We start from the raw sequence: 24,872 nt of genomic DNA, 5'->3' as shown, positions 1-24,872 counted from the left end.
TTTTTTGTTTCCTTTTTTATAAGATTTTATTTTTTAAAGTAATCTCTATGCCCATTGTGAGGCTTGAACCCACAATCCCAAGGTCAAGAGTCCCATGTTCTACTAATTGAGCTAGCCAGGTGCCTTGTGCCATTTTTTTTTAACAGTGTTTGCTCACTTTCTCTCTGTCACATTTTGATAATCTTCACAATATTTCATACATTTTCGTTATTGTGATAATTGTTGTGGTGAAGTGTCACCACTGATCTTTGATTTTACTATTGTAATTGTTTTGGGGCACCATGAACCATGCTCAAATGAGATGATCAGCCTAATCGATAAATGTTTTGTGTGTTCTGACTGCTCCACTGTTTGGCTGTTCTGCCATCTTTTGCTCTCCTTTGAGACACAATAATATTGAAATTAGGCCAACAATACCCTATAATGATTTTTTGTGCTCAACTGAGAGGAAGAGTCACATGGTTCTCACTTTCAATCAAAAGCTAGAAATGATTGAATTTAGGAAGGCATATTGAAAGCTGAAATGGGCTGAAAGCTAGGCCTCTTGCAACAATTAACCAAGTTGTGATTGTAAAGGAGGTTTTTGAAGGAAATTAAAAGTACTACTCCAGTGAACACACAAATGATAAGAAAGTGAGGCAGCCTCCTTGCTGTTATGGAGGAAGTGTGGTCTGGATAGATGATCAGACCAGCCACAACATTCCATTTAGCCAAAGCTTCACCCAGAGCAAGGCCCTGACTCTTCAATTCTCAGAAAGCTAAGTGAGATGAAGACGCTGCAGAAGAAAAGTTTGAAGCTTAGCAGAGCTTGGTTCATGGGTTCTCAGGAAAGAATTTGTCTCTATGACTTCAAAGTGTAAGGTAAAGTAGGACCTGCTGGTGTAGATGCTGCAAGTGATTCAGAAGGTCTTGTTGAGAGAATTAGTGAAGATGCTTCCACTAAACAGCCTATTTTCAGTGTAAATGAAACAGCCTTAAAGTGAAAGATGCTATCACAGCTGGAGAGAAGTCCGTGCATAGCTTCAAAACTTGTTTTAAAGGACACTCTCTTGTTACGGGCTAATGCAGCTGATGACTGTAAGTTGAAGTCATTTGCCATTCTGAAAAATTTTAGGGAGCTTACGAAGTATGCTAAATCTACTCTGCTCGTGCTCTAGAAATGGAACAACAGTCTGGGGACAGCACATCTGCGTACAACATGGTTTATGGAATATTTTAAGCCCACTGTTAAGACCTACTGTGAAGGAAAGAAGTTTTCTTTCACAATATGAATAACTGCTTGTTGACAGTGCACCTGGTCACCCACTAGTGCTAATGAGGTGTCCAATGAAATTAATGTTTTCGTGCTGGTGACACCACATTCTGCAGCCCATGGATTAAGGAGTAATTTCGACTTTTATGTCTTATTGAAGAAGTAATTTTTGTAAGGTTATAGCTGCCATTGATAGTGATTTCTCTGATGGGTCTGGGCAAAGTCAGCTGAAAACTTCTGGAAAGGATTCACCATTTTAGATGCCATGGAAAACATTTGTGATTCATAGAGGCCAAAATGGCAACATCAACAGGAGTTTGAAAGAAGTTGATTCCAGCTCTCATGGATGGCTCTCATGGATTCAGGACTTCAGCGGAGGAAGCCACTGCAGATATGGGAACAGCAAGAGAACCGGATGAGAAGTATGGTCTGAAGATGTGACTGAACTGCCCCCAATCTTGGGATAAAACTTGAACAGATGAGTTGCTTCTTCTAGATGAGCAAAGAAAGTGGGTTCTGGGGTGGAATTTACTCCTGGTGAAGATGCCATGAAATGACAACAAAGGATTTAGAATATCATGTGAACTTAGCTGTAAAGCAGGGGCAGGGTTTGAGAAGAGGGACTCCAATTTTGGAAGAAGTCCTACTGTGGGTAAAACGCTACCAAACAGTAGCACAGGCTATGGAGAAATCATTCACGAAAGGAAGAGTCAATCCATATGGCAAACATTAGGGTTGTCTTATTTTCAGAAATGGCCAGTCACCCAGCCTTTGGTCACCAGCACCCTAATGGATAACAGCCATCAACACTGAGGCAAGATCCTCCACCAGCAAAAGATTACATCATTAAGTTAGTGTTTTTCTTTTTACTTTATTTAGAATTTGATTTGGGAAGTTTATTAAAAATGTCTAGCTTTAAAGCATTTGATCAAATAGGACCACAGGCCTTTGTGAACAATACTTTGTTATCTCTTCAACCAAAGTGATAGTGAAAAGATTTTGGTAATAAGTACATGTAAAAAAAAAAAAAAAAAACAAAAACAAAAAAATCCAAAACCCAAATTTAGAGAAGATTCTGTTATTTTTTTCTAAGAAGTCAAAGATCTGTTGAAGACAATGGAAAACAGGAAATATTCTTGTAAGATATCACATTAAAGGCCATGAAAACTCTTTGTTTATAATTTCTTATTAAGAGCAGACCAGTAGTCTACAAAGAATTTTGTCCATTTAACTTCTAGAAAACCAAATTCTAATTTTGCACTAGGGTACTTTTGAGATGAAAATAAATTAGCATCTCCTCCTCCTTCCTTTCCTCTGCCCTTCCCCTCCCTCCCCCTCCTCGCTCCTCCTCCTTTTAAATAGGCCCATCCTAACCTTAGCTTGATCACACACAAAAGTTTTTTTTGAGGTTCCTTTTTCCACCAGTCTTCTACAACTTTATTTAGGTTTTCTGTGTAATTTTTTCTTTTTCCCTTATTTTGGGATAATTATTTTACCTAAGGATAATTTATTTCCTTCAGCAAAAATGCATCTTCATTCCGGCCTTTTTTTTTTTTTTTTTAATTTTTTTATGATAGTCACAGAGAGAGAGAGGCAGAGACACAGGCAGAGGGAGAAGCAGGCTCCATGCACCAGGAGCCCGATATGGGATTCGATCCCGGGTCTCCAGGATCGCGCCCTGGGCCAAAGGCAGGCGCTAAACCGCTGCGCCACCCAGGGATCCCTGTCTTTTTTTTTTTTTAACAGAAACTACATATCCTATTTTTTGTATACAGTCCTTTTCTTTCATCTTTATTATTTCTAATAGTATAAATATGTGGAAAAATATACTACTTTGGTGGTTTGCTGGCAAGATAGAGTAGGAGGACCTTAAGCTCCCTTGTCCCATGGATGTAACTAGATAACAGCCCAAATAACTGAGAAAATGACCTGAAGACTGGCAGAACAAGCTCTACAACTAAAGACAGTGAAAGTGCCATATCAAAGAAGGGAATGGTGAAGATGTGATCTGGGTGCAGAACAGACTATGGCCATTTGAGGTGGGGAGGGAGCTGGTGGCAAAGAGAAAAAGTCAGAAAACAGACTTCTATACCAGGGAGCCCAGGAATGGGGAGGACAAATCCCCATAGTATTTGCTTTTGAAAAGAAGAGGAATTTGTGAGTTTTTATAATCAGCAGGACTTAAAGCCTAGAATTTAAGACATCAGCAGGCTCGACTCAGAACCCAGAGCGTGAGGGCATAGGTAAGGTGAATCCCCATCCTTAAGAGATAGCCTGAGTAGATGCAGCATAGAACTAGCAGTTTGAAAAATGCTGGTACCAGCTGGGAGAGTGATTTGCTCATTTTGAAGTGTGGTCCAGAGAGGGATCATAGGGAGGGTCCCTCCTCCCTCCCATGGGAACCAGTGTGATGCTGACACTCCTAACTTGCTTACACTTGCGCTGCAAACTCTCCCCCAAAACCCCTCCTCTGCTTTGGCAGATCTGCCCTTTCCAGCCATGCTACTTCAGTCCTAGTGCTGTGGGCCCCTCACCCAGAAGGCCAGCACAAACCCTGCCAATACCACATCTCCTGGTCTGCACGTTTTGCGAGATGTCAGTTTGGGCACAGGCCTCATTTTGCTAGCAGAGCACTGCATACCTTGTTAAAATGAGCCTCAGTCCCTGGGCCCCAAATACTGCAAACAGTAAGCAAGGAGAACCTCTACGGACAACTGGACTGAAGGAATAAGCATCTGAGACTTAATAACAGAGCACATACAATACATACAGGAGGCACTCTCTTGGGTGCCAGGCCCTGGGGGAATGGGACACTGCACTGCAGGGCACTACAAGACTTCTTCACAAAGCTATTATCAGAAAGAAAAATAGTTGATTTTCCTCACAGACTGAAAGAACAGAATCAAACCACAGCAAGATACCAAAGTGAAATGCTTAGGAGTAATATGCTTGATAGGGAATTTTCAGTAATGATTATAAAGATACTCACTGGACTTGAGAGAAGAATGGAGGACATCAGTGAGACCCTTGATACAGAGATTAAAAAACTGATCAGATCATGAACACAATAAATGACATTTAAAATACATTTGATGGAATAAATAGCTAGGTTAAATGAAAGAGAGGAAGAAATTGATGACCTGGAAGACAGAGTAAAGTAACCAAGCTGAGCAAAGGAGAGCAGAGAAAATTTGCAAATTGAGAACAGTCTTAGGGAACATTGTGACTGCATCAAGCATATAATAACATGTGCATTGTAGGGATCACAGGAGAGGAGAGAGGTAAGGGGGCAGAAAATGTATTAGAAGAAATGATAGCCAGCAACTCCCTGAATCTGGGGAAGGAAACCTACAGATCCAGGAGGCACGGAGATCTCCCTCCCCACCCCAAAATTTAACCCAAGGAGGTCCACACCGAGATACAGTAATTAAAATTGCAAAAAGTAGCAGTAGAAGGAAAACCTTTAAAAGCAGAAGACAGTTACATACAGGGAAACTACAAAAGGGTGTGAGTAGATTTTTTAGCCGAAAGTTTGCAAGCTCTAAGGGAAGTGGCATGATATATTCAAAGTGCTGAAAGAGAAACATCTGTAGTCAAGAATACTCTTATCTGGCAAGGCTGTCATTCAGAATAGGAGAGAAAAAGAATTTCTCAGACAAAAACTGAAGGAGTTTATGACCGTTGAACCATCCTACAAGACATATCAAAGGGGTCTCTGAATGGAAAGAGAAGATCATAAGGGAGAGAATGGAAAATAGAGAAAGCCAAAAGTAGTAAAAATGAGTATTTCTGTAAAACAAAGGGTTCATAAAAGGATGTAAAATATGACACCATATACCTAAAATGGAGGGAGTCAAGAATAGGTTCCAACTTAAGTGACCATTAATTTAATACAGACTATTATATGCAGATGTCACATACAAACCTAATGGTAAGCACAGATCAAAAACCAGTCACAGATAAGCAAAGACTGAAGAGATATGAAGAATCCAAGTATATCACTAAAGAAGACCAACAATCCATGAAAGAGAGCAAGAGAAGAAAGGATCAGAAAATCTATAGAAACAACCATAAAATAAAAGCATTGATAAATACATACCTATGAATAGTTACTAAAATATAAATGGACTAAATGCTCCAGTCAAAAGACATAGGGTGACGGGATAAAAAAAAACAAACAAAACCTATGTATATGCTGTGTACAAGAGATTCATTTCGGACCTAAAGACCCATGAATATTAAAAGTGAGAGAATAGAGAAGCATTTATCATGCAAAGCCAGTGTACCAATACTAATATCAGACAAACTTTAAAACAAAGACTATAATAGACAAAGAGGGACATTATATAATAACAATGGGAACAACCCAACAAGAGGATATAACAACTGTAAACTATAAATATTTATGCACCCAACATGAGAGTACCTTTAATAACATAAAGGAACTACTTGGTAGTAATATAATAGTAGGAGATTTTAACACCTTACTTACATCAACAGACAGATAAAACAAGGAAATAGCTTTGAATGACACACTGGACCAGATGGATTTAACACATTTAGAACATTTCATTCTAAAACAATACACCTTGTTTTCAAGTGCAACATGGAATATTCTTCAGAATAGATTACATATTCAGTCACAAAACAACTCAGAAATTCAAATCGAAATCATACCATACATCTCTGACCACAACACCATGAAATTAGAAATCAACCAGAAGAAAAAATAGGGAAAGAACACAAATACATGGAGGTTAAGCAACATGCTACTAGACAATTGGTCAACCAAGAACTCAAAAAAGAAATTAAAAATTACATGCAAGGAAATAAATGTGAAAATACAATGGTCCAAAGTCTTTGAGATGTAGCAAAAGCTTTTTTAAGAGGGAAGTTTATAGTAATACAGGCCTGCCTCATGAAGCAAGAAAAATTTCAACATAACCTTGCACTTAAAAGGAGTTAGAAAAAGAACAAACAAAACCCAAACCCAACAAATAGAGGGAAATAATAAAGATTTGAACAGAAATAGACGATAAATAGAAACTTAAAAAATCCCCAGGAGAACAGATCAATGAAACTGGGAGCTGGTTCTTTGGAAAGATCAACAAAATTGATAAACTTGTACAAGGCTTGTTAAAAAAGAGGATCCAAGTAAACAAAATCACTAATGAAAGAGGAGAAATAGCAGGGTGCCTGAGTGGCTCAGTGGTTGAGTGCCTCCAGTACCTGGTGTGATCCCCGGGTCCTGGGATTGAGTCCCACATTGGGCTCCCGGTAGGGAACCTACTTCTGCCTCTGCCTGTGTCTTTGCCGGTCTCTCTGTCTCTCATGAGTAAATAAATAAAAGAGAAATAGCAGTCAACACCACAGAAATACAAAGAATTGTAACAATATTATGAAAAATTATATACCAACAAATTGGACAGCTTAGAAGAGATGAGTAAAAATTCCTAGAAACTATAACTTCCCAAAACTGAAGCAGGAAGAAATAGAAATTTGAACAGAATGATTACCAGCAAGGAGATTGAATCAGTAATCAAAAATCTCCCAATTAACAAAAGTCCAGGACCAGTTTCACAGGTGAATTCTGTCAAACTTTTAAAGAAGCTATTATCTATTCTTAAACTACCCCCCCCAAAAAAAAAAAAAAAAAACACGGAAAGAAAACCTCCAAATTCATTCTGTGCAGCCAGTATCACCCTGATACCAGAACCAGTTAAAGACACCAGGAAAAAAGAAGGGCCAGTGTCTTTTATGAATAAAGATGCAAAAATCTTTAACAAATTGGCAAACTGTATCCAACAATATGTTAAAAGAATTATTTACCACAATCAAGTGGGATTTATTCCTAGGATGCAAGGGTGGCTCAGTATTTGCAAAACAATGTTGTACATCACATTGGTAAGAGAAAGAATGAAAATATTACTTCAACAGATGCAGAAAACGCATTTGACAAAGTACAACATCCATGAAAAAAGCCCTCAACAAAGCAGGTTTAGAGGAACCTATTATACCTCATTGTAATAAAGACCATGTATGAAAAACCCACATTGAGCGTCATACTTAAAGGGGAAAAACAGAGCTTTTCCCTGATGGCAGAAACAAGACTGGGGTGTCCATTCTCACCACTTGTATTCACCATAGTACTGGATATACTAACCACAGAGGTTAGATGATGAGAAGAAAGAAAAGACATGCAAATTGGTGAAGAAGTAAAGCTCTATTTGTAGGTGACTGCAAATGATATATATATCTTAGTATATGTGTATATATATGATACTATACATGTGAAACCTAGAGACCCTCTGGGAGGTCCTGGAGCTGATAAAGGAGTTCAGTAAAGTCATAGGATATAAAATCAATGTATTGAAAGTTGTTGTATTCCTATAAAACAATAATGAAGCAGTGGAAGTGAAATTAAGAAAACAACCCATTTATAGGTACACCAAAAACAACAAAATGTCTAGGAGTAGACTTAATGTAGGGGGTGAAAGATCTGTTCTCTAAAAACTAACACATTGGTGAAAGAAATTCAAGATGTGACACAAAGAAATGGAAGAAAGATACTCCATGCTTATAAGTTGGAAGAACAAATCTTTTGAAAATGTCTATACTACCCAAAGGAGTCTACCAATTCATGGCAGTCTCTCAAAATACTAACAGCATATTTCACAGAACTAGAACATACAATCCTAAAACTTGTGTGGAACCACAGAAGACCTCAAATAGTCAAAGCAGTCTTAAAGAAGAGAAATCTGGAGGTACCACAATTCCATATTTCAAGTTATATTAGACGTGGGTGGTAATTAAAGCTGTATGGTACTGATGTAAAAATACATAGATGAATGGAATAAAACAAAACCCAGGGGCACCTGGCTGGCTCAGTTGGCTAGGCATCTGCCTTCAATTCAGGTAATGATTCTGGGATCGAGCCCCAAGTCATGCACCCTGCTTAGCAGGGAGTCTGCTGCTTTCTCTGCCCCTCCCACTTGTTCTCTCTCTCTCTCTCTCTCTCAAATAAAAATCTTTTTTTTTTAAAACCCAGAAATCCACAATTATGTGGACAATTAATTTTTGACAAAAGAGGGCTACATGGGACAAGGGAGTGGGAAGAAGCCTTCTCAACAAATGGTGTTTGGAAAAGTGGACAGCATCATGGGAAAGAATGAAACTGGACCACTTTCACCATATAGAAATATAAGCTCAGAATGGATTAGAGACCTAAAGGTGAGATCTGAAACTATAAAAATCTTTGAAGAGAACACAGGCAGTGATCTTTCTGACATCAGCCATAGCAATATTTTTCTAGATAAGTCTTCTAAGGCAAGGGAAACGGAAGCAAAAGTAAGTTACATCAAAATAAAAAGCTGCTGCACAGTGGAGGAAAACATCAATAAAAGTAAACAACCTATGGAGTGGGAGAAGATACTTGCAAATGACATATCCAGAAAGGGATTAGTATTCAAAATATATAAGGAACTGATACAGCTCAACACCAAAGTAACAAAAAAGCAGAGGAAACAAGTGTTGGTGAGGATGTGGAGAAACGGGAACCCTGTTGCACTGTTGGTGGGAATGCAAACTGGTGCAGCCACTGTGGAGAACAGTGTGGAGGTCCCTCAGAAATAAAAAAACCTATGATCCAGCAATTGCTCTACTGGGGTAAACACCCAAAGAAGACAAAACTACTGATTCAAAGGGGTACACGTACCCCAATGTTTATAGCATTAACAATAGCCAAATTATGGAAGCAGCCCCAGTGTCCATCCATAGATGAATGGGTAAAGAAGGTGTGGTAAATATACAAATATGATGGAATATTACTCAACCATAAAAAGGATGAAGTCTTGCCATTTGCAACGATGTGGATAGAATTAGAGGGTATTATGCTAAGTGAAATGAGTGAGAGAAAGATTTCACATGATTTCACTCATGTGGGAGTTCAGCGAGCAAAGAAGAAAAGAGAGAGATAGACAAATCAAGAAACAGACTCTTACCTACAGAGAACACTGTTGATTACCAGAGGGGAGGTGAGGTGGGGAAAATAAGTGGTGGGGATTAAGGAGTTCACTTATCATGATGAATGAAAATCATATAAATAAGTAAACAGATAAATATTTTTTGCTGACAGTTGCAATTTTATTAGTTCAGATCTTAATTTCTAAAACTTGCGACTCTTACCTAGAAAAGAAATTCGCAAGGCAGTTGTTACAGAATAAATGACAGGCTTATTGGTAGAGGATAATAAAAGTGTTCGTATAGTACACTGAGTGAGTATAAGTTCCCTGTACAGAATTAATGTGAACCATATACCTTCTGGAGATTACAGTGTGAGACTGTGTATGGTTCTCTTGACATCTCTCTGCCAGGGTGGATGTGATAGGACAGGTGGGGGCCGCAGATCCCTCATTATTGCCGACAGGGAGAATCAAGATTTGAAAGGTGAGACTTGGCTTCTAAATTGATAGAGCTGTAAATCCTGTGGATCTGCCCCTGGAACTCACAGCCCTCAAGTTCAGTTGGCCCTTGAACAGGGACTGTGAACCACATGGGCCCTTCACCTACAGGACAGTGTTGTAAAAATATCCTCTCTTACGACTTTCTTAGAGATGTTATCTTTTCTCTATTGTAAGAATACAGCATATGATACTTGCAACTTACAGAATGTGTTAATGTGTTATGTGATCGCTAAGACTTCCAGTCAATGGTGGTGATCACTGGTTAAGGTTTTTCGCAGTCATAAGTTATATGTGGATTTTCAGTAGTGTTGGCAGTCTGTGTCCCAACCCCAGTGTTGTTTAAGGGTGAATTTTAGTTATAAGCAATAGAAGTTTTTTAAAATACGGATTGTTGCCTGGCTGAGAAGAAGGCAAGAACATGTGAGACTATCAGTGCTCGCAGCCTGTCCTTGGGGGGCTGTCACTGTGCAGGACAGCAGGAGTGGTGGTTCTTGTATTGGTCTTTCCAACTGGCTGTGTAGACCCTTTTGTTGCTCAGTAGACCGCATGAAAGCAGTGACTTTAAAACATTTTGGATAATTACACAACAAAAAATACAGGTATATTTTGGCCCAGCACATACTAAATATGTATGTGGATACCATGTAAGTAACTAAATAAGAGCTTAATAAACTGACATGTATTTCCTATTTTATGCTATGCATGTACTCTTGCACTCTTTGAGAATCTTTCAATTATCTGTAGATAAGTTTATAATTCACTTGTAACATAGATAAATTGAATATAATCCATTTATATAGGTCGCTACTAATAATGTGTATATTTCCTACTTATTTCTTAAAAGATTTTATTTATTTAGATAGAAAACATGTGAGACCCGGGAGGGGCAGATGAGGGGAGAAGAGGGAGAAAGAATCTCAAGCAGACTCTGCACTGAGCAGGGAGTCGGACAAGAGGCTTGATCCAGGGACTCAAGATCACGACCTGAGCTAAAACCAAGAGTCAGATGCTTAACTGACTGAGCCACCCAGGTGCCCCTCTATTTCCTGTTTCAATAAATGTTAATGACAACTCACCAAAGGTCTGTGACCACAGTTTGAGAAACAGGAAGTTACAGTAACTACTCCACAGTAGGTGCTGCCCCCCCTTGCACAGGGCATCTGCTGCCTTGTGTGCACATAGCGTGTGCAGAGTTAATTTGTGCCAGTACTTTAAGTGTTCTCGTGTTTTCTCTGGTGCACTTTGCACTTTCAGCCTCTATTGCAACTTTTAACAGATCTTAACCTTGCTTTCAGGGAAAACCAGGAGGTGGGTGTTGTGAGCAGTTGTCATATGTTAGCATCCTCTAGTAGTAGATGAGCAAACCGATACATGCATTCCAAAATTTCTAATCTATTTTGTCTCAACTTTTTTCAGTGTGGTATGAAACATGTTTATTAATAGAGCCAAATTTTTAAAAAAGATTTTATTTATTCATGAGAGACAGAGATAGGCAGAGACATAGGCAGAGGGAGAAGCAGGCTCCTCGAGGGGAGTCCTATGTGGGACTCGATCCCAGGACTCTGGGATCATGCCCTGAGCCAAAGGCAGACACTCAACCACTGAGCCACCCAGGCATACATCTAAAAACAAATTTTTTTTGTCTCTATAAAAATTCAAAAGCCAGAATTAACGATATTCAGCATTTAATGTTTATCTAATATAGAAATGATTTAGATATTCAGTGAAAATCCATTAGTTTAACAGTAGAGAGTTTGTTCCCATTTACATTTATTTAAATTGCCTGCGTCTAACGAGGCTTGGGTTATACATTAAATAACCATCATCTTAAGTTTTTTCTTGTGGATACATTCTGTAACCTTGGCGACCCTGTGATCTTACCTGATCAGTAAACCTGGATAGGAAAGTTTCCTGTTTGTATCACATTCAGTATTGATCACTCTCAAGACATGCCTGTTTTTGTTAAACCAAGAAACTTCAACTACCTTTTATTTATCAGAGATTATCCAGATCTGATGAACTTGAAGAATGTTTGGGTTAGTATCTGTTTCTTTTTTTTAAATTTTTAAATTTTTTATTTATTCATGGCAGACAGAGAGAGAGAGAGAGAGGCAGAGACACGGGCAGAGGGAGAGGCAAGCTCCATGCAGGGAGCCCAACGTGGGACTCGATCCCAGGTCTCCAGGATCACACCCCGGGCTGAAGGCAGCGCTAAACTGCTGGGCCATCGGGGCTGTCCAGTATCTGTGTTTCTAGGGGTATACCTAATATATAGAAATGCCCAATTTTCTTTAAGCCAATTGAATAGAGCCTTTAAAATTAATTCTGGCAGTATCATTGAGAGGTGAAAATGAATCACATCTACAGCATATACACAGGCATCATAAATCTCCAGATAGACACAGAGATCTTACAGCTTTTGTTTCAATAAATTGTAGTCATGTCCCAGATAAAAAACTCAAAAGAATAGTTGGATCCAAATTGTTTTTGGCAGATGGAGTAGGTTAAAGGTTACTTGCTCAGATGGCCAGAGATTTTACTCAATTTTATTTTTATGCTGTAAGGATCCTTTTAGAACTGGTTTTGAAGTCATCTTTGTGTTTTAGAAGCTCCTGCATACCAGTCAAACAGAGCATTCCATTTATCTATGGAGGTTTGGGATCCTCTTTAAGGGTGTTTCTTAAGGTGGACTCACCTAAAGAAAGGTTCCCTCAGTGACCACTGCAGTTCACCTGTTTGTGGAGGAAGGGCGGAGAGCCTGGTCCAGGGACGAGGTGGAACCTGTTTGCCTCTGGATTCCCTAACACGCCTGAGCTATGAGGGCCTTAGTTTCTGACAGTTGTTCCAAATCACCGGGAATCACGTGTTTCCTCCCTGTGAACAGGAGGGGTGACTTACCCAGAAGTTTCCACAAAGGGAAATAGAAACCAGAGAGCAGCGCAGGGACAGGAAGCAAGTGCACAAGAAGCTGGGAGAGCTTGGAGCCCAGAGAGACTTAGCTTCCAGCCTCTAGGAGTGGGGAGGTGGGGAGGGAGGGCTTTGGGTGGGAGGGGACTCTGAGGGTCCCAGAGCTCTGGGAGCCTCACTTGCATTCCACTCCTGATACTGTGAAAGGTCAGAGGCTCACAACAGCCAAAGGCAGACAGTGGATCATGCAGCTTATTGTGCACACACTCCAATAGCAGTTTGCAAGCTGGCATGTGGAGTGAGGCTCGGGGGCAGCTTCTCTGGTGAGACATCCGTGACTGTGTCTTCTTCCCGGGGATTGGTCACGATGCTAGCATGATCTCCAGTGATCGGGAACTGGCCAGCGGTTACCTCATACCAGTCTTGGGAAAACACTTCACGTGTTGCTCATGATGTCCAGAGGCCCCACCAAGGGATGACCCAGGTCCAGTCAGTCTTGCAAAATAAATAAGCCAAATTGAGTTTTGCCTGCATGACTAAACTGGTGCCATCTGCTCAGGGGAACTTCAAGGCTGGGTGCCGGCTGTCCTGCATCTTAACAAAAGTTTTCTACCAGTTTTTCTCTTAGATTTTACCATTTGGAGCATGATGCTTGACAGCTGTTTTATTTTTCATTTAACAGTAATTATATTTATGTATTTTTCCCCCTAGCATACGTTAAAGTATGATTTTGCAACTCCAAGTACCCAGCAACTCTGTGGGTCTCCTTTTTTCATTCTGTTTTGTTGTTTCTGCCTGTTTTTTGTCTCCTTGTGGGCCAGTTTGTAAGTGTGCACATATGTGTATCAGCAGATTACATTTTTAAAATTGTTTGAAATAGTCTGGAGTCTGGGATGATATTCGTAGGGAAGATTGATTGATGCTTGCTCCTGCCAGACACCTGAGGGAGTGGGCAGTTAGTGCTTCCCCCAGCGCCGTGTTCGGAGTGCAGATGAGTTACAGGCACACCGCAGTTCTTAGCCTGCCTTCCTACCATCTCCTGGTCACCACAGCCTAGGTTCACAGCCTCCCCTTGTGTGCTGGTCCCTGATCATCCTGGGCTTCTGGTCTTCAGCTCCTTGCAGAGCTGTCAGCCTTTGCCACCCCTTGCTCTCAGGGATACGAGTCGTTCCATATGTGGGGTTTACCTCCCCAGATCCTGCCATTGTGAGTGCAACAGTCGTGTCCTTCGATGCCTTCAAACTGTGCATTCCAAATCTTGTCGTGGAAGTCTTCAGTCATATTCAGAACTTTAATGGTTAAGGGAACCTGTCTGACGCTCCTCCAGGGATGTCTCCCTGGCTCCGATAGCTTCCTGGCTTCTTATACCTCCAGGTGTTCCAGGCTGCTCCTCTAGGTCCTGAACCTGACCTGGAAGTAACTTGTTTCTTTTCTTTCTTTCTTTCTTTTTTTTTCTTAAGTATTTTATTTATTTATTCATGAGAGACACCAAGAGAGAGGCAGAGACACAGGCAGAGAGAGAAGCAGGGAACACGATGTGGGACTCGATCCCAGGACTCCAGGATCACGCCCTAGGCCGGAGGCAGGTGCTCAACTGCTGAGCCACCCAGATGCCCCTGGAAGTAACCATTTCTGTAAGAAACCCTGGTTCCTGATAGTAATTGCTTTCAGATTTTGTTTTGATTTTCTAGCTTTCAGAGGAGTGTTCTCAGTGACTAGTCCTCCCTACCAGGAGTTGTCCATTCTTTACCTGGTGCTTGCAGGTGACCTTTAAAGGTTTCAGAGTTGCTTATTGCCAGTGGTTTAGACAGGGTTAGTTGTGTTGTGGTCCTTTTGGCAGTCTGCTGAAACCTGTGGATACTTTCTGGCAGTGTTTCTGAATACAGTAGAGAAAATAAAAGGGACCATAAAAGAAGTCAGTTATATTTAAATGGTTATAAAAATACAAAAAATTTAATGGTACTATGACTTTAAGTACAGGATGGTATTGTTAATATATGCATCATTAAAGTTTTATATTTTAAGATACTTGAATGATGGCTTTTTGACACTCATAAAAAAGTAAATTGAGGTGGTCTTTGCCTTTTCTTCCTTCACATATTGGTCAACAGGTATTCAGTGAGAAGGAACTAGAGAGCAGTGCAGACCTGTGTGGTGCCTGCAGCACAGCCTCCAACACCAGCTTCTCGGGTGAGGTCACACGTCCCTGACCACATAGCTGCCCTCACTGCAGACTTCAGCCCAGGCTTGGGGGCCCCCAACCTCCTGCAGTTATGACCAGCCAGCTATAAATGTGAGGGTTCCCACGGCCCCCTTAGATTTGAGGATTTACTGGAACGTCTTGCACTATGCAGGCATCCCTCACCTTAGTGGGTTCACGTCATCGTGCTGGGCAGATACTGTGTTCTTTACAGGGTGAGGGTTTATGGCAGCTCTGTCAAGCATGCAGCACCGTTTTTCCAACAGTCTTTGCTCACTTTTTGTGTTTGTGTTCTGTTTTTGTGATTCTTGCAGTATTGCAAATTTTTTCATTATTTGTTATAGTGATCTGATCAGTGATTATGACTTGCTGAAAGCTCAGATGATGGTTAGTTTCTAGCAACAAACTTTCCAAATTAAGGTGGTATTTTTTTTAGTCTTAATTCTGTTGCATACTAAATGGACTACAGTAGAGTATGAACATAGCATTTTTATGCACTGGGAAACAAAAAATTCACTTGACTTGCAGTGGTCTGGAACCCAAATGTGCAGGATCCGAGGTATATATCTACTTGCAGAAAAGGATCCAAATCTTAACAATCCTAAGAGGAAATACACACACACAAGACGAGGTCTGTGAGGGTCCAGATGAGAAGCTTGCAGTGATCTTCCGTGGAGTTGGGAGCATTGCTGACCGGGGAGCCCACTTCAACTCTGTGTCCAGTTTCTTTTGGGTTCCATTATGTGAGCATGATTGATGGATCATTGGCCGTCAGGTTGAATTGAACATCTAGCAGTAGGGCTGCCATCATGGGATTCAGAGCCTCAGTCCTCCAGGCCCATGGTTGGTCTTTCTGGTGTGACCAACCCCATTCTGAGACATCTTGTGAGCACAAATCATCTAGGGGCCACCATGAATCATAGAGACTCCCGTCACTCTAGAAGCTCCAAGGATTTAGAGGGATTCTCCCTGGAATTTGGACCAGGGCTGGCCAGGTCTTTGTCTAACACTATCACCAGTTCTGTTTTCACACTTGGAGGACTGCTGACCCAACAGCTGGTCTGCTCTGGTCCAGTCTGTTCTGCAGCACGTGACATCATTTAAAAGTATTAATGAGCTAAAAAGTGACTTTGGTATCTATAACACATTCAGTGGGATGGAAATACTGTTTCCCATTGAAGAAGTCAGAGTTCCTAGTAACACTGGGGTTTGTTGTATACATTCATGGTGGAGGGAGATGCTGTCTTTTAGAGGAAGGTTAGGAAAATGAAGACAGGTTTTCCCCATCTAGATTTGGCTCCCATGCATTAGGTCCGTGGTTCAGAGCTCCATATTAGGACATGGTATTTAGATGTGTAGGGATTTTGGCTGTTCAGTAATTTTGCTCATACTGGTATATGAGAGTGTGGGGCTCTGGAGGCCTTCAGATACCCACTTGGCATTCTAGCTGAACACTGGGTGTGCAACAGCCTTCATTTTCATCCTGAGGTTTGGGTCAAAGGGACAGCCTGTACTAGAAGCCTCTGTAATGTGGTCTTTAGGTGCCATCCATTGAACTTTTCTTTCTTTCCTTTATTTTTTAAAGATTTATTTTAGAGTGAGCACAAGTGAACAGGGGAAGGGCAAAGGAAGAGAGAGAATCCTCAAGGAGAGGATTCTGTGCTGAGTGTGGAGCCCAGTGTGGGGCTTGATCTCACAACCTTGAGATCACGACCTGAGCTGAAGTCAAGGGCCAGCTTCCCGAATGACTGAGCAACCCAGGTGCCCCTCCATTGGACTTTCTAGTACATTTTAGGAAGTAAATTTTTCCTTTCCTTTTCTTTTTCCTTTTCCCTTTCCTTTCCTCTTTTTTTGTTTTTTTTTTAAGATTATTCATGAGAGATACATAGAGGCAGAGACACAGGGAGAGAGAGAAGCAGGCTCCCTCAGGGGAGCCTGATGTGGGACTCCATCCTGGGACCCTGGGATCACGACCTGAGCCAAAGGCAGATGCTTCACCCACTGAGCCACCCAGGCCTCCTCCACCTAGACTTCGTAAATGAAATTTTCTATACACATAAAAGTTGAAACTGTAGTTGAGTTATATCCATATGCCCTACATTGAGATTCTTTTGCTAATATTTTGCTACATTAATTTTTTTTGAGCCCTTTGAAAGCTTGCATGGTAAATTGCAGACGTCACAACACTTCTTAGGGATGTTTTTCCCTATAATATTTTAACTAAAAAGGTTATTTAATATTTAGGCCCTGTTGAGATTATAGCTGTATGTCAGTTTTTACGTGTTCGTGGTAATACGCATTCCTCCCACCCATGTGGAATCCTCTGTGACAGTAGCTTTAAGACAACTTGGGGGCAGCTCAGACTTCAACTCACCCTGGTGTATTTTGGCCACTAGTGCTCCCCTGTGCTTTTCCAGTAGTGGTCTGGGTATCGAGACCTTTTTGAGACTTAACATCTTTGCTTAAACAGTTGAGGAGATTTCTTTTTATGAACAGCACGGCTTGATGGTAGCTGGGAGCAAATACTTTGATAATGTAACTTCTTGTATTTATTCTTTTTTGTCTGAAATGTTGAAACACTCATTTTTTATGCTTTCTGGAAATAGGATTTAGTGGCATTGAATTTTGTGGCACACTCTTCCTTTATGGGAACAATCTATATGTTTATTGTTAAAATAGGAAATTATCTAAGCAGTGCTCCTTGCAGTCTGTGTGATCATGTGCAAGCTGCTTTAGCTTCTGTGCTGCAGTGTGGTCACTGTCTGTGCCTCCTGGTGGCTGTGAGGTGCCTGAGCAGATGCACACACAGCAGTGTGTGGACGCACAGTGTGTGCCTTGGGACATATTTTTTCTGTGAAACTGTTTGTGAGAATGTTGTCCCCATTATTACGGAGAGAGGATTTTGAGTTTGAAAACTAAATTAATGACACATTTTAAAGATTGTTTAGCAAGATTGCAAACCTGGATAGTTGGCCTTATTTTAGCAAAGATGGATTTAGCAAAGGAAAATCCAGGATCCTTTCTTCCTCAGCTTTTTATTCTGAAAAATTTCAAATTGAAGTAAGAGTTCAAAGAATAGCATTGGTACGCATCACTTAGATTTGAGAATTGGTACTATGTTATTTTCATTTTCTTCTGTGTATTTCATTTTCTTTCCTGAACCATTTGAAATTCATTTTCAGACCTTATGGGAGTCTGCCTCTGAAATCTCCATGTGTGTTTCCTGAGAATGACTGTGCAACCCCAGCGTCACAAGTGTGTGCAGGGGGCCGTCAGTAATGCCCGAGTGTCCATCAGATTCTCCACTCCAGCCTGCACATCACGGCTCCTGTAGTCCAGGCTGGAGCTGTATGTGGCTGTCTAGCAGAGTGGGGCCTGCTTGCCTTGTAGACACTTGCGTGTGGCTTCTGTGTCACCCAAGTTCACCGTAAACTGGGGCTGAGGTCCAGAGGCTTGAGGAAGGGTTTCTGACAATGTCGTGTGAGCAGTGGTGCCCCTGGAGGCTGTTGGGGGATGCCCAGCTCATGTGAGGGGCACTGGCTTGAGTGGCCTTGCAGCTGAAAGCCACCTGGCCCTGTGGCGCTGTGGCACCCTTCCCCTTGTGGCGGCCACAGCATTGGGCCTCTCCAGACCTAGGACTGCCTTTCTGTGGCCTGGGACAGCATTTTCTGTAATACTTGGAAAAAAACTTTTAGAATTCCCATTCTCCTAGAAATAAGGGGTTTTTACTCTGTCACCATTTAAAGTTCTTAAAAATAATTTTTTTGTTTTGTTGACTAAATTAACCACTTAATAGAGTAACTCAAGGGAAAGTTTATTAAGGTAAAAAAATAAAATAAAAATTTTTTGAACAAATTAAATTTGTCTCTTTCCAGACAGAAGAGTGAGATTTGTTTTAGGAGAGATTTTCGAAGCATTCTGTGGCAGCTGTTGGAACAGAGCAAAGCCAGGGGCGCGAGGCGGCGCCGGGCAGTGTTCTCACTCAGGCTCTCCTTTCTTTCTGGACTCGCAGGCGTCTGGGTAGATGAGGTAGTTGGGATATTGACTGTGTCTCAAAAAACGGGGAAAACCTACCTGGATCTAAAATTTTGCACTCTTAGCTTATTCAGAAAGCTCCTTGCAGCCTTCCCCACAATGGCTCTCTCACCTCGGGCATTGCACTGTTTTGAAGTAGAACAGGGGTGACAGGTTCATCCCGGTGATCTGTGCAGTAGGGAATGTCACCGGGAGACCCTGAGTGTGCTCAGGAGAGGGGTGGGCACTTCAGGACCCCAGGAAGCTGGGTTTCTCATGGTGCAGAGCAGATTTACTCACCAGGGAGGATACATTGGTATTTGTATAGATGAAAACCTGCCTCAGTCTTCGGGTAGCTCCGTGAAGGGGTGGATGTTCTCTGGTTGGGGGATGGTGCATCGTTTGTCAAGTACCACTGAGGATGCTCTGGCGGTAAGGGGGAGCCAGTAGGGGAGGCAGGAGAGAGCTGACGTCGCCCTCGGGGTCGGAGGTGTGAGGGTGGGTTGTCCTCTCTCATGCAGGGCTGTCCCCCTGGCAGGTGGCCACGTGCTTGCCTGCTTGCTCCATTGGTTGTCCATACCTGGTGGCATGAGCCGTGGGCACTGGAGGCTTTGCCACCAAGGGTACAGGACAAGAGGGGTGAGAAAATGGAGGCAAGCAGGGGAGTAGCTTTCATGGGTGATATCCGAGGAGTTGGAGCAGTTGCAGGGGGCAGGTTGGCCCCGATGATGCCCACGAACTGTGGGACAGTGCTGAGGCCCCGGCGCACCAGGGAAGTGTGGGGTAGAGCATCCATGCAAGGGGAGGGGGACGATCAGAGGTGGTTTGAGATGAGGTCCTTGCGGTGAGGATTCCAGAGCTCTCGTAGGCTTGGTGGTCAGAAGGTGTGAGCTGTGACCCTGGAGCTTGGGGTGGGGGCAGCAGTCTTGAAAGGAGGGTGTCAGAGACCTGGGGGCAGACTGCAGGAGTGCATCGTTCTGAGGGCATGGTGAACGTGGTGGCACGGCGGAGGGGATTGGGCATGGGGGCCTCGGGCGACCCCAGGCCCAGGCGGCAGGCTGGCATGTACGATATTCCCGCGCTGTGGCCTGGTGGCCCTGTGGGTGGCAGATGGGGAGCTGTGGGCAGGAGTGGCCGCTTGTGGCCTTCTAGAGGGTGGGGGCATTGTGTAGGATGCTGGAGTGGCTGCTGGAGTGGCTGCGGGTGGACCTGGGAGATGGGTGGCAGCCTCTGCGGGGGCTCCCCAGGCCTTGGATGGTGAGGCTGCAAGCCCTAGAACCTCAAGGGGGAAGAGCCAAGTCCTGAAGAGGTGCTGCTCCTGCGCGGCATGTTCTCACTTAGGTGTGTGCTGCCTCCTTTGCTCCTGAGCCCCAGTGGGGGGCCATAATCGCTGAGTGAGTTCTAACATCTGGTCATTTTTAAGTCTGCCTTGAATATGGAAAAGTTTAATATAGTTAAGAATTTTCATCCGTTAAATGGATTCTTCTCTCCTGATTAATGCTTAATGATTAATAAGGCTTTTTAATCATTTTATTCTGTTACATTTTTGTCTCGAAAATTAATTCAGCACTGCCTTCAGTTCTTGAACCTGTGAACACGTGGCCGTGGTTGCATGAAGACTAACCCCACGAGGCCCAGGGTAGTGCTGTACATCTGTGAGATACGCAGGGGGCGTTGTCTCCACATATGTGTTACTCTGGATGCAGCGGGAATCAGATTTACCTTAAGGGATAAACTGCTTCCCTAAGATGACCAACTTTTGCATGGGTACAGGAGTTGCTGCTCTTCCCTCTGGTTTCTGGAAGCTCGGGAGTAGATAGGGCACTTGAGTCCTGTTGGCTGTGCTCCTCTCTCTGACCTGCTGGCCCCCTTCCTCTGAGGGAGAACCCTGTTCACTGCCACCCCGGTGCTTTCCCTTTATGGCTGTGGCGGCAGGATGGGTCTTGGGCTGAGTGCAGAAGGCAGATGCAGTGTGGGCGATCCCACGGCCTCCGTGGGTGGTGCAGCCCCTGGTGCCCAGGTCTGAGGAAGTCAGGCTAATTGCTTCTGGGCAGAGCACTTTGTGGCTGATGTGTTTAAAATTTTACGTTAGTTGGTGGCTCACTCGGGTAGTTTTGCTTTTGTGATGCTCTAGTAACGAACCATTACTTCACTGTTTTACAGAGTCCTTATGATTTCACATGTTTTTGCTGAACTTGTAAAAAAGGCACTTGGATGATGGATTAACAGGAACATTGAGATTCTGTGAAAAGTTTCAAATCGGAGAGTATCCACTTTTCACCCTAGTCCAGCAGCTGTGCTGCTCACTTAAATACAGATGAATGAAGACCCCATTCGGGAAGACACCTGGCCAGCGGTCCAGAGCGGATGCAGGTAGGCGGCCCCTGCCTTCGTTACTACGTGTGGAACATGAACATCCAGGAGTCTCTCACATGGCTCCTACTGGTTGGCTGTTCTTAAAACTTTGTGCTTTCCAGGGTTCCAGGCACATACATGGGAAATAATAGGTCCCTTTTTTGAAAGGCAGGGAGCATGTTAATATTTTTTTCTGTGGTCTTTCACCTTCTGGTAAATACAGATGTCTGCTAAATACAGCAAGTGAATTATAAATACTTACCTCATGGGATTATAAAATGAAGGATTTATCATTTCTTTTTGAAAGAAATGAAAGTGATTTGACTAGAACAGTATGAGTGTTAGGCTATTTAGTGATTTTAAGGAAAAAAGCTTTTGTATGTTTATTTGAAATAATTTATTGGGATGAAATGGGTGGAAATGAGACAAATATTTACTAGACACGAACTCTTGTGGCACACAGCTACTACAACAAGATAGAAGGTTAGACTTTGCATCATCTTTACTCACCCCAGAAGCAAAGGTAAAATCTTACAGGCTTACATTCTGGAATAGGTAAGTGATATTTCCTTTAGGCCTTAAGTTCTTCTCCAGTAATACATTTGAATGTTGAAAAAAGTCTGTCATAACATTTTAAGATTCTATGATAAATGAGAGAATTCTGCTGGTAAAATAATACTACAGAAATGGTTGCTGTTTGATTTAGAACTCTTTCTTACATTTATTTGGAACTCCTTTTTAGAAGATCCACAAGGATTAAGATTTTTAAGTTCCCCTTGTCTCTTCTTTATTTTAGCTCTTCTTTTGTGAAGATAATATTGATTTCAGTGTTCAGGATTTGTCAGTAAGATATGTTGGGCCAGAGATGACAGACTGAAGTGTAAGCCATCTGTGACTACGTTATCTTATCCTGGCCCTCTCAGCCACATAGACATGGGCACGCTGCACATCTTCTCAAGCCTTTGTTTTTGTCACTTAAGTAGGGGTGTGCTGTGGTATGGACCTGCTGAGGTTATTGGGAGAAGCGGGATGGGCGGGGTGGGGCTTAGTTGGGTGCCTGGTGCATTAATAGCTGTCCTACAGAAAGCATTGTTATTTATGATCATACTATTTACAATAAAATATTTTAAATTTTATCTTGTTGATTGCAAAAAGCTGTCAAGTTTTTTTTTTTATTAGTGAAACCTCCCATGTTTGTCATTTGAAATAGTGATTAATTTTCCAGGGTTCTTTTTATGCACACCATTTCAAATTCAGCAGTCCCGTTTCTTTCTTTCTTTCTTTCTTTCTTTCTTTCTTTCTTTCTTCCTTTCTTCCTTTCTTCCTTTCTTCCTTTCTTCCTTTCTTCCTTTCTTCCTTTCTTCCTTTCTTCCTTTCTTCCTTTCTTCCTTTCTTCCTTTCTTCCTTTCTTCCTTTCTTCCTTTCTTCCTTCCTTCCTTCCTTCCTTTCTTCCTTCCTTTCTTCCTTCCTTTCTTCCTTCCTTTCTTTCTGAAGCTGAGTGCAGAAGGTGCACTCAGCTTTCTTTCTTTTCTTTCTTTCTTTTCTTTCTTTCTCCCATTTTCTTCATTGATTTTAAGTCCTTTTGGTCAGGAGAGCGAGCAAATTACACTGATTATGTCCCATGGTATAAATGCCTGAAGGATCTAAACCAAGTGATGCTGTTGCTCTTAAGGGAGAGATTGTTCATACAGCCAGTACTTTTGTTTGATCTTAGATTTTCTTTTTCCTGGACATTTCTAAGAGCACCTGGCATACGGCTAAAGACAAAGCAGGTACTCTTGTAAGTTCTCGTCGGCCCGTTGTTTGATACTTCAGTGTGAGATCATGGAGTCCCTTGTTTCCCACTGTTGTGTGACAGATCGTATTTTGGAAAGATTGCTGACCCCTTGATCAGTATTGTTTATAAAATTGTCTTAAATCATTCTTCCAATTTACATAGACCAGGGTTTTGTTGCTTTTAAATCCCTATGTCAGTTATGAATGTGCCCATTTACAAATAAAAAAAATTCACCCAAAAGGGAGGTGTCTTTTTTTCGTGGAGCAAGAAGCCTGGGTAGGCATTCCAGGATTGGTACAGTGGCTCAGCTATGCCTGTAGGCGGATTCCATCTCAGCTTACAGTGGAGGGACCTTTCTTTTCCTCTCTGGGCCTCTTGGGGCTGGACTAACACAAAGCCCGCCCCCCCCCCCCCCCCCAAGATAGGCACAGCTGTGAGGCTCTCCTCGTGGAGCCTGGGGCCCTGGGACTCATACTGACTGGCCGACTTGCTGCATAGCCAATAGCCAGGCCAGGCACTAGGGAGGGAGCGTGTACCATGCTTGATGGGAGAAGGGTGAGGAATTTGAGGCCATGCCTTAAATGTGCCACCGTGGTAAGTAGATCAGTAGGCAGTCCCTAGTACTGGGTTCTATGGTTGACATGGAGCGTGGGTGATCAATAAAAACTTGAAAAACAAATGTTTGCATGCTCTTGCTCTTTATATATTTAGTTCAACATATTAGGAATTTTTTTTAATTTCTATTTTAATTTTTTGAAAGATTTTATTTATTTATTTGACAGAGAGAGAACCAGAGAGCACAAGTTGTGGGGGGAACAGCAGAGGGAATAGAAGAGGCAGGCTCCCTGCTCAGCAAGTGCTCGATAGTGCTTGATCCCAGATCCCAGCATCATGACCTGAGCCGAAGGCTCAACCAACTGAGCCACCCAGGCGCCCCAGGAATTTCTATTTTAAAATAACTTAGGTTTATCTATATAATTATGTTGGAATTAAATTGGTTACTAAGATAGTAATTTATATACACTTAAAGACAGGCACCAAATCCTATTATATGGTACAATGTTTTTCATGTGTTTTTTTCCTAGAGTTAGTCTCCATTTTTACTACTTTATCCAAGGTTGCAGTTTTTCCCTTTTCAGGATATACTTGAATCATACAGATAGGTACAAGGAACAGTAATACATACCCATGTGTCTAATACTGAGATTTAGCAACTACTTTTGCTGTGTTTAGTTAAAATATTTTTAAAACTTTGGTTTTAAAATTAATAAAAATTAATAAAAATTCATTGTTGAAAAAGTTAAGTTAGTGTCAAAAGACTTACAACAAAAAGCAGGCACTCTGTCCCTTCTGATGTTTACCTTTACCATTTGTAAATAATATGAGTAGGTAAATTTCTCTTGAATCTGACAGTGCTGAACCAAGTAAGGCAATGAGATGACTTTCTTTTTTTCTTTTTTTGGTACATTTTTTTTCTTGGAGTTTTAGCGATTTCTTGTTTTTTTCTATTTGCTTAAATTTCTTTGCAACTTGAAGTCTCTTAAATACTCCCAACAGCTTTATAGAACTGTCAGTATAATATGCCACATGGCCGACGCCATAGACAGCCCATTTGTCCGTGCTTCCTTTGGAACTCTTCTCCCGTTTTCCGGCCTGTCATGTGAGCTGCGTCCTCTAGCCCCACGGCTGTGCTGTCATTCTTGGAACGTCTGTTTCCTGTCTGCAGCTGGGTTCTCCTCATTTCTGGTTGCTGTGCCCTTCCTGTTTTTGGTGTGTATGCTTGCCTAGGTACAGAGTCAAGAAGCTTCCAGAGCAGACAGTGAGTGAATTCATGGTTAAAGTGACAAGTGGAGGGGCACCTGTCAGTGGTTGAGCATCTGCCCTTCGGCTCGGTCCTGGGATCAA

The 24,872-nt window shown here is 42.1% G+C and overlaps 1 protein-coding gene across 10 annotated transcripts in view; it reads left to right on the top strand.

The window, feature by feature from the left end:
- The window catches only part of SPIN1 (spindlin 1), a 75,249-nt gene that overhangs the window by 16,741 nt on the left and 33,636 nt on the right, over nucleotides 1-24,872 (top strand). For 8 of the 10 annotated variants that reach the window (XM_072841611.1, XM_072841569.1, XM_072841578.1 and 5 more), the window contains one exon: nucleotides 20,999-21,208. The exons of 1 other annotated variant lie outside the window; for it this stretch is intronic. In XM_072841611.1, coding sequence (XP_072697712.1) covers nucleotides 21,157-21,208 — 52 coding nt within the window. In that variant the 5' untranslated portion in view covers nucleotides 20,999-21,156. Of the gene's footprint in view, nucleotides 1-20,115; nucleotides 20,177-20,998; nucleotides 21,209-24,872 lie in introns of those variants that run through there. One more of the 10 variants, XM_072841601.1, reaches the window with a different exon arrangement.

This window comes from Canis lupus, chromosome 1 (assembly GCF_048164855.1).
Source record: "Canis lupus baileyi chromosome 1, mCanLup2.hap1, whole genome shotgun sequence".
Classification (NCBI taxonomy): domain Eukaryota; kingdom Metazoa; phylum Chordata; class Mammalia; order Carnivora; family Canidae; genus Canis; species Canis lupus.
This window is presented reverse-complemented; position numbering and strand designations above follow the sequence as displayed.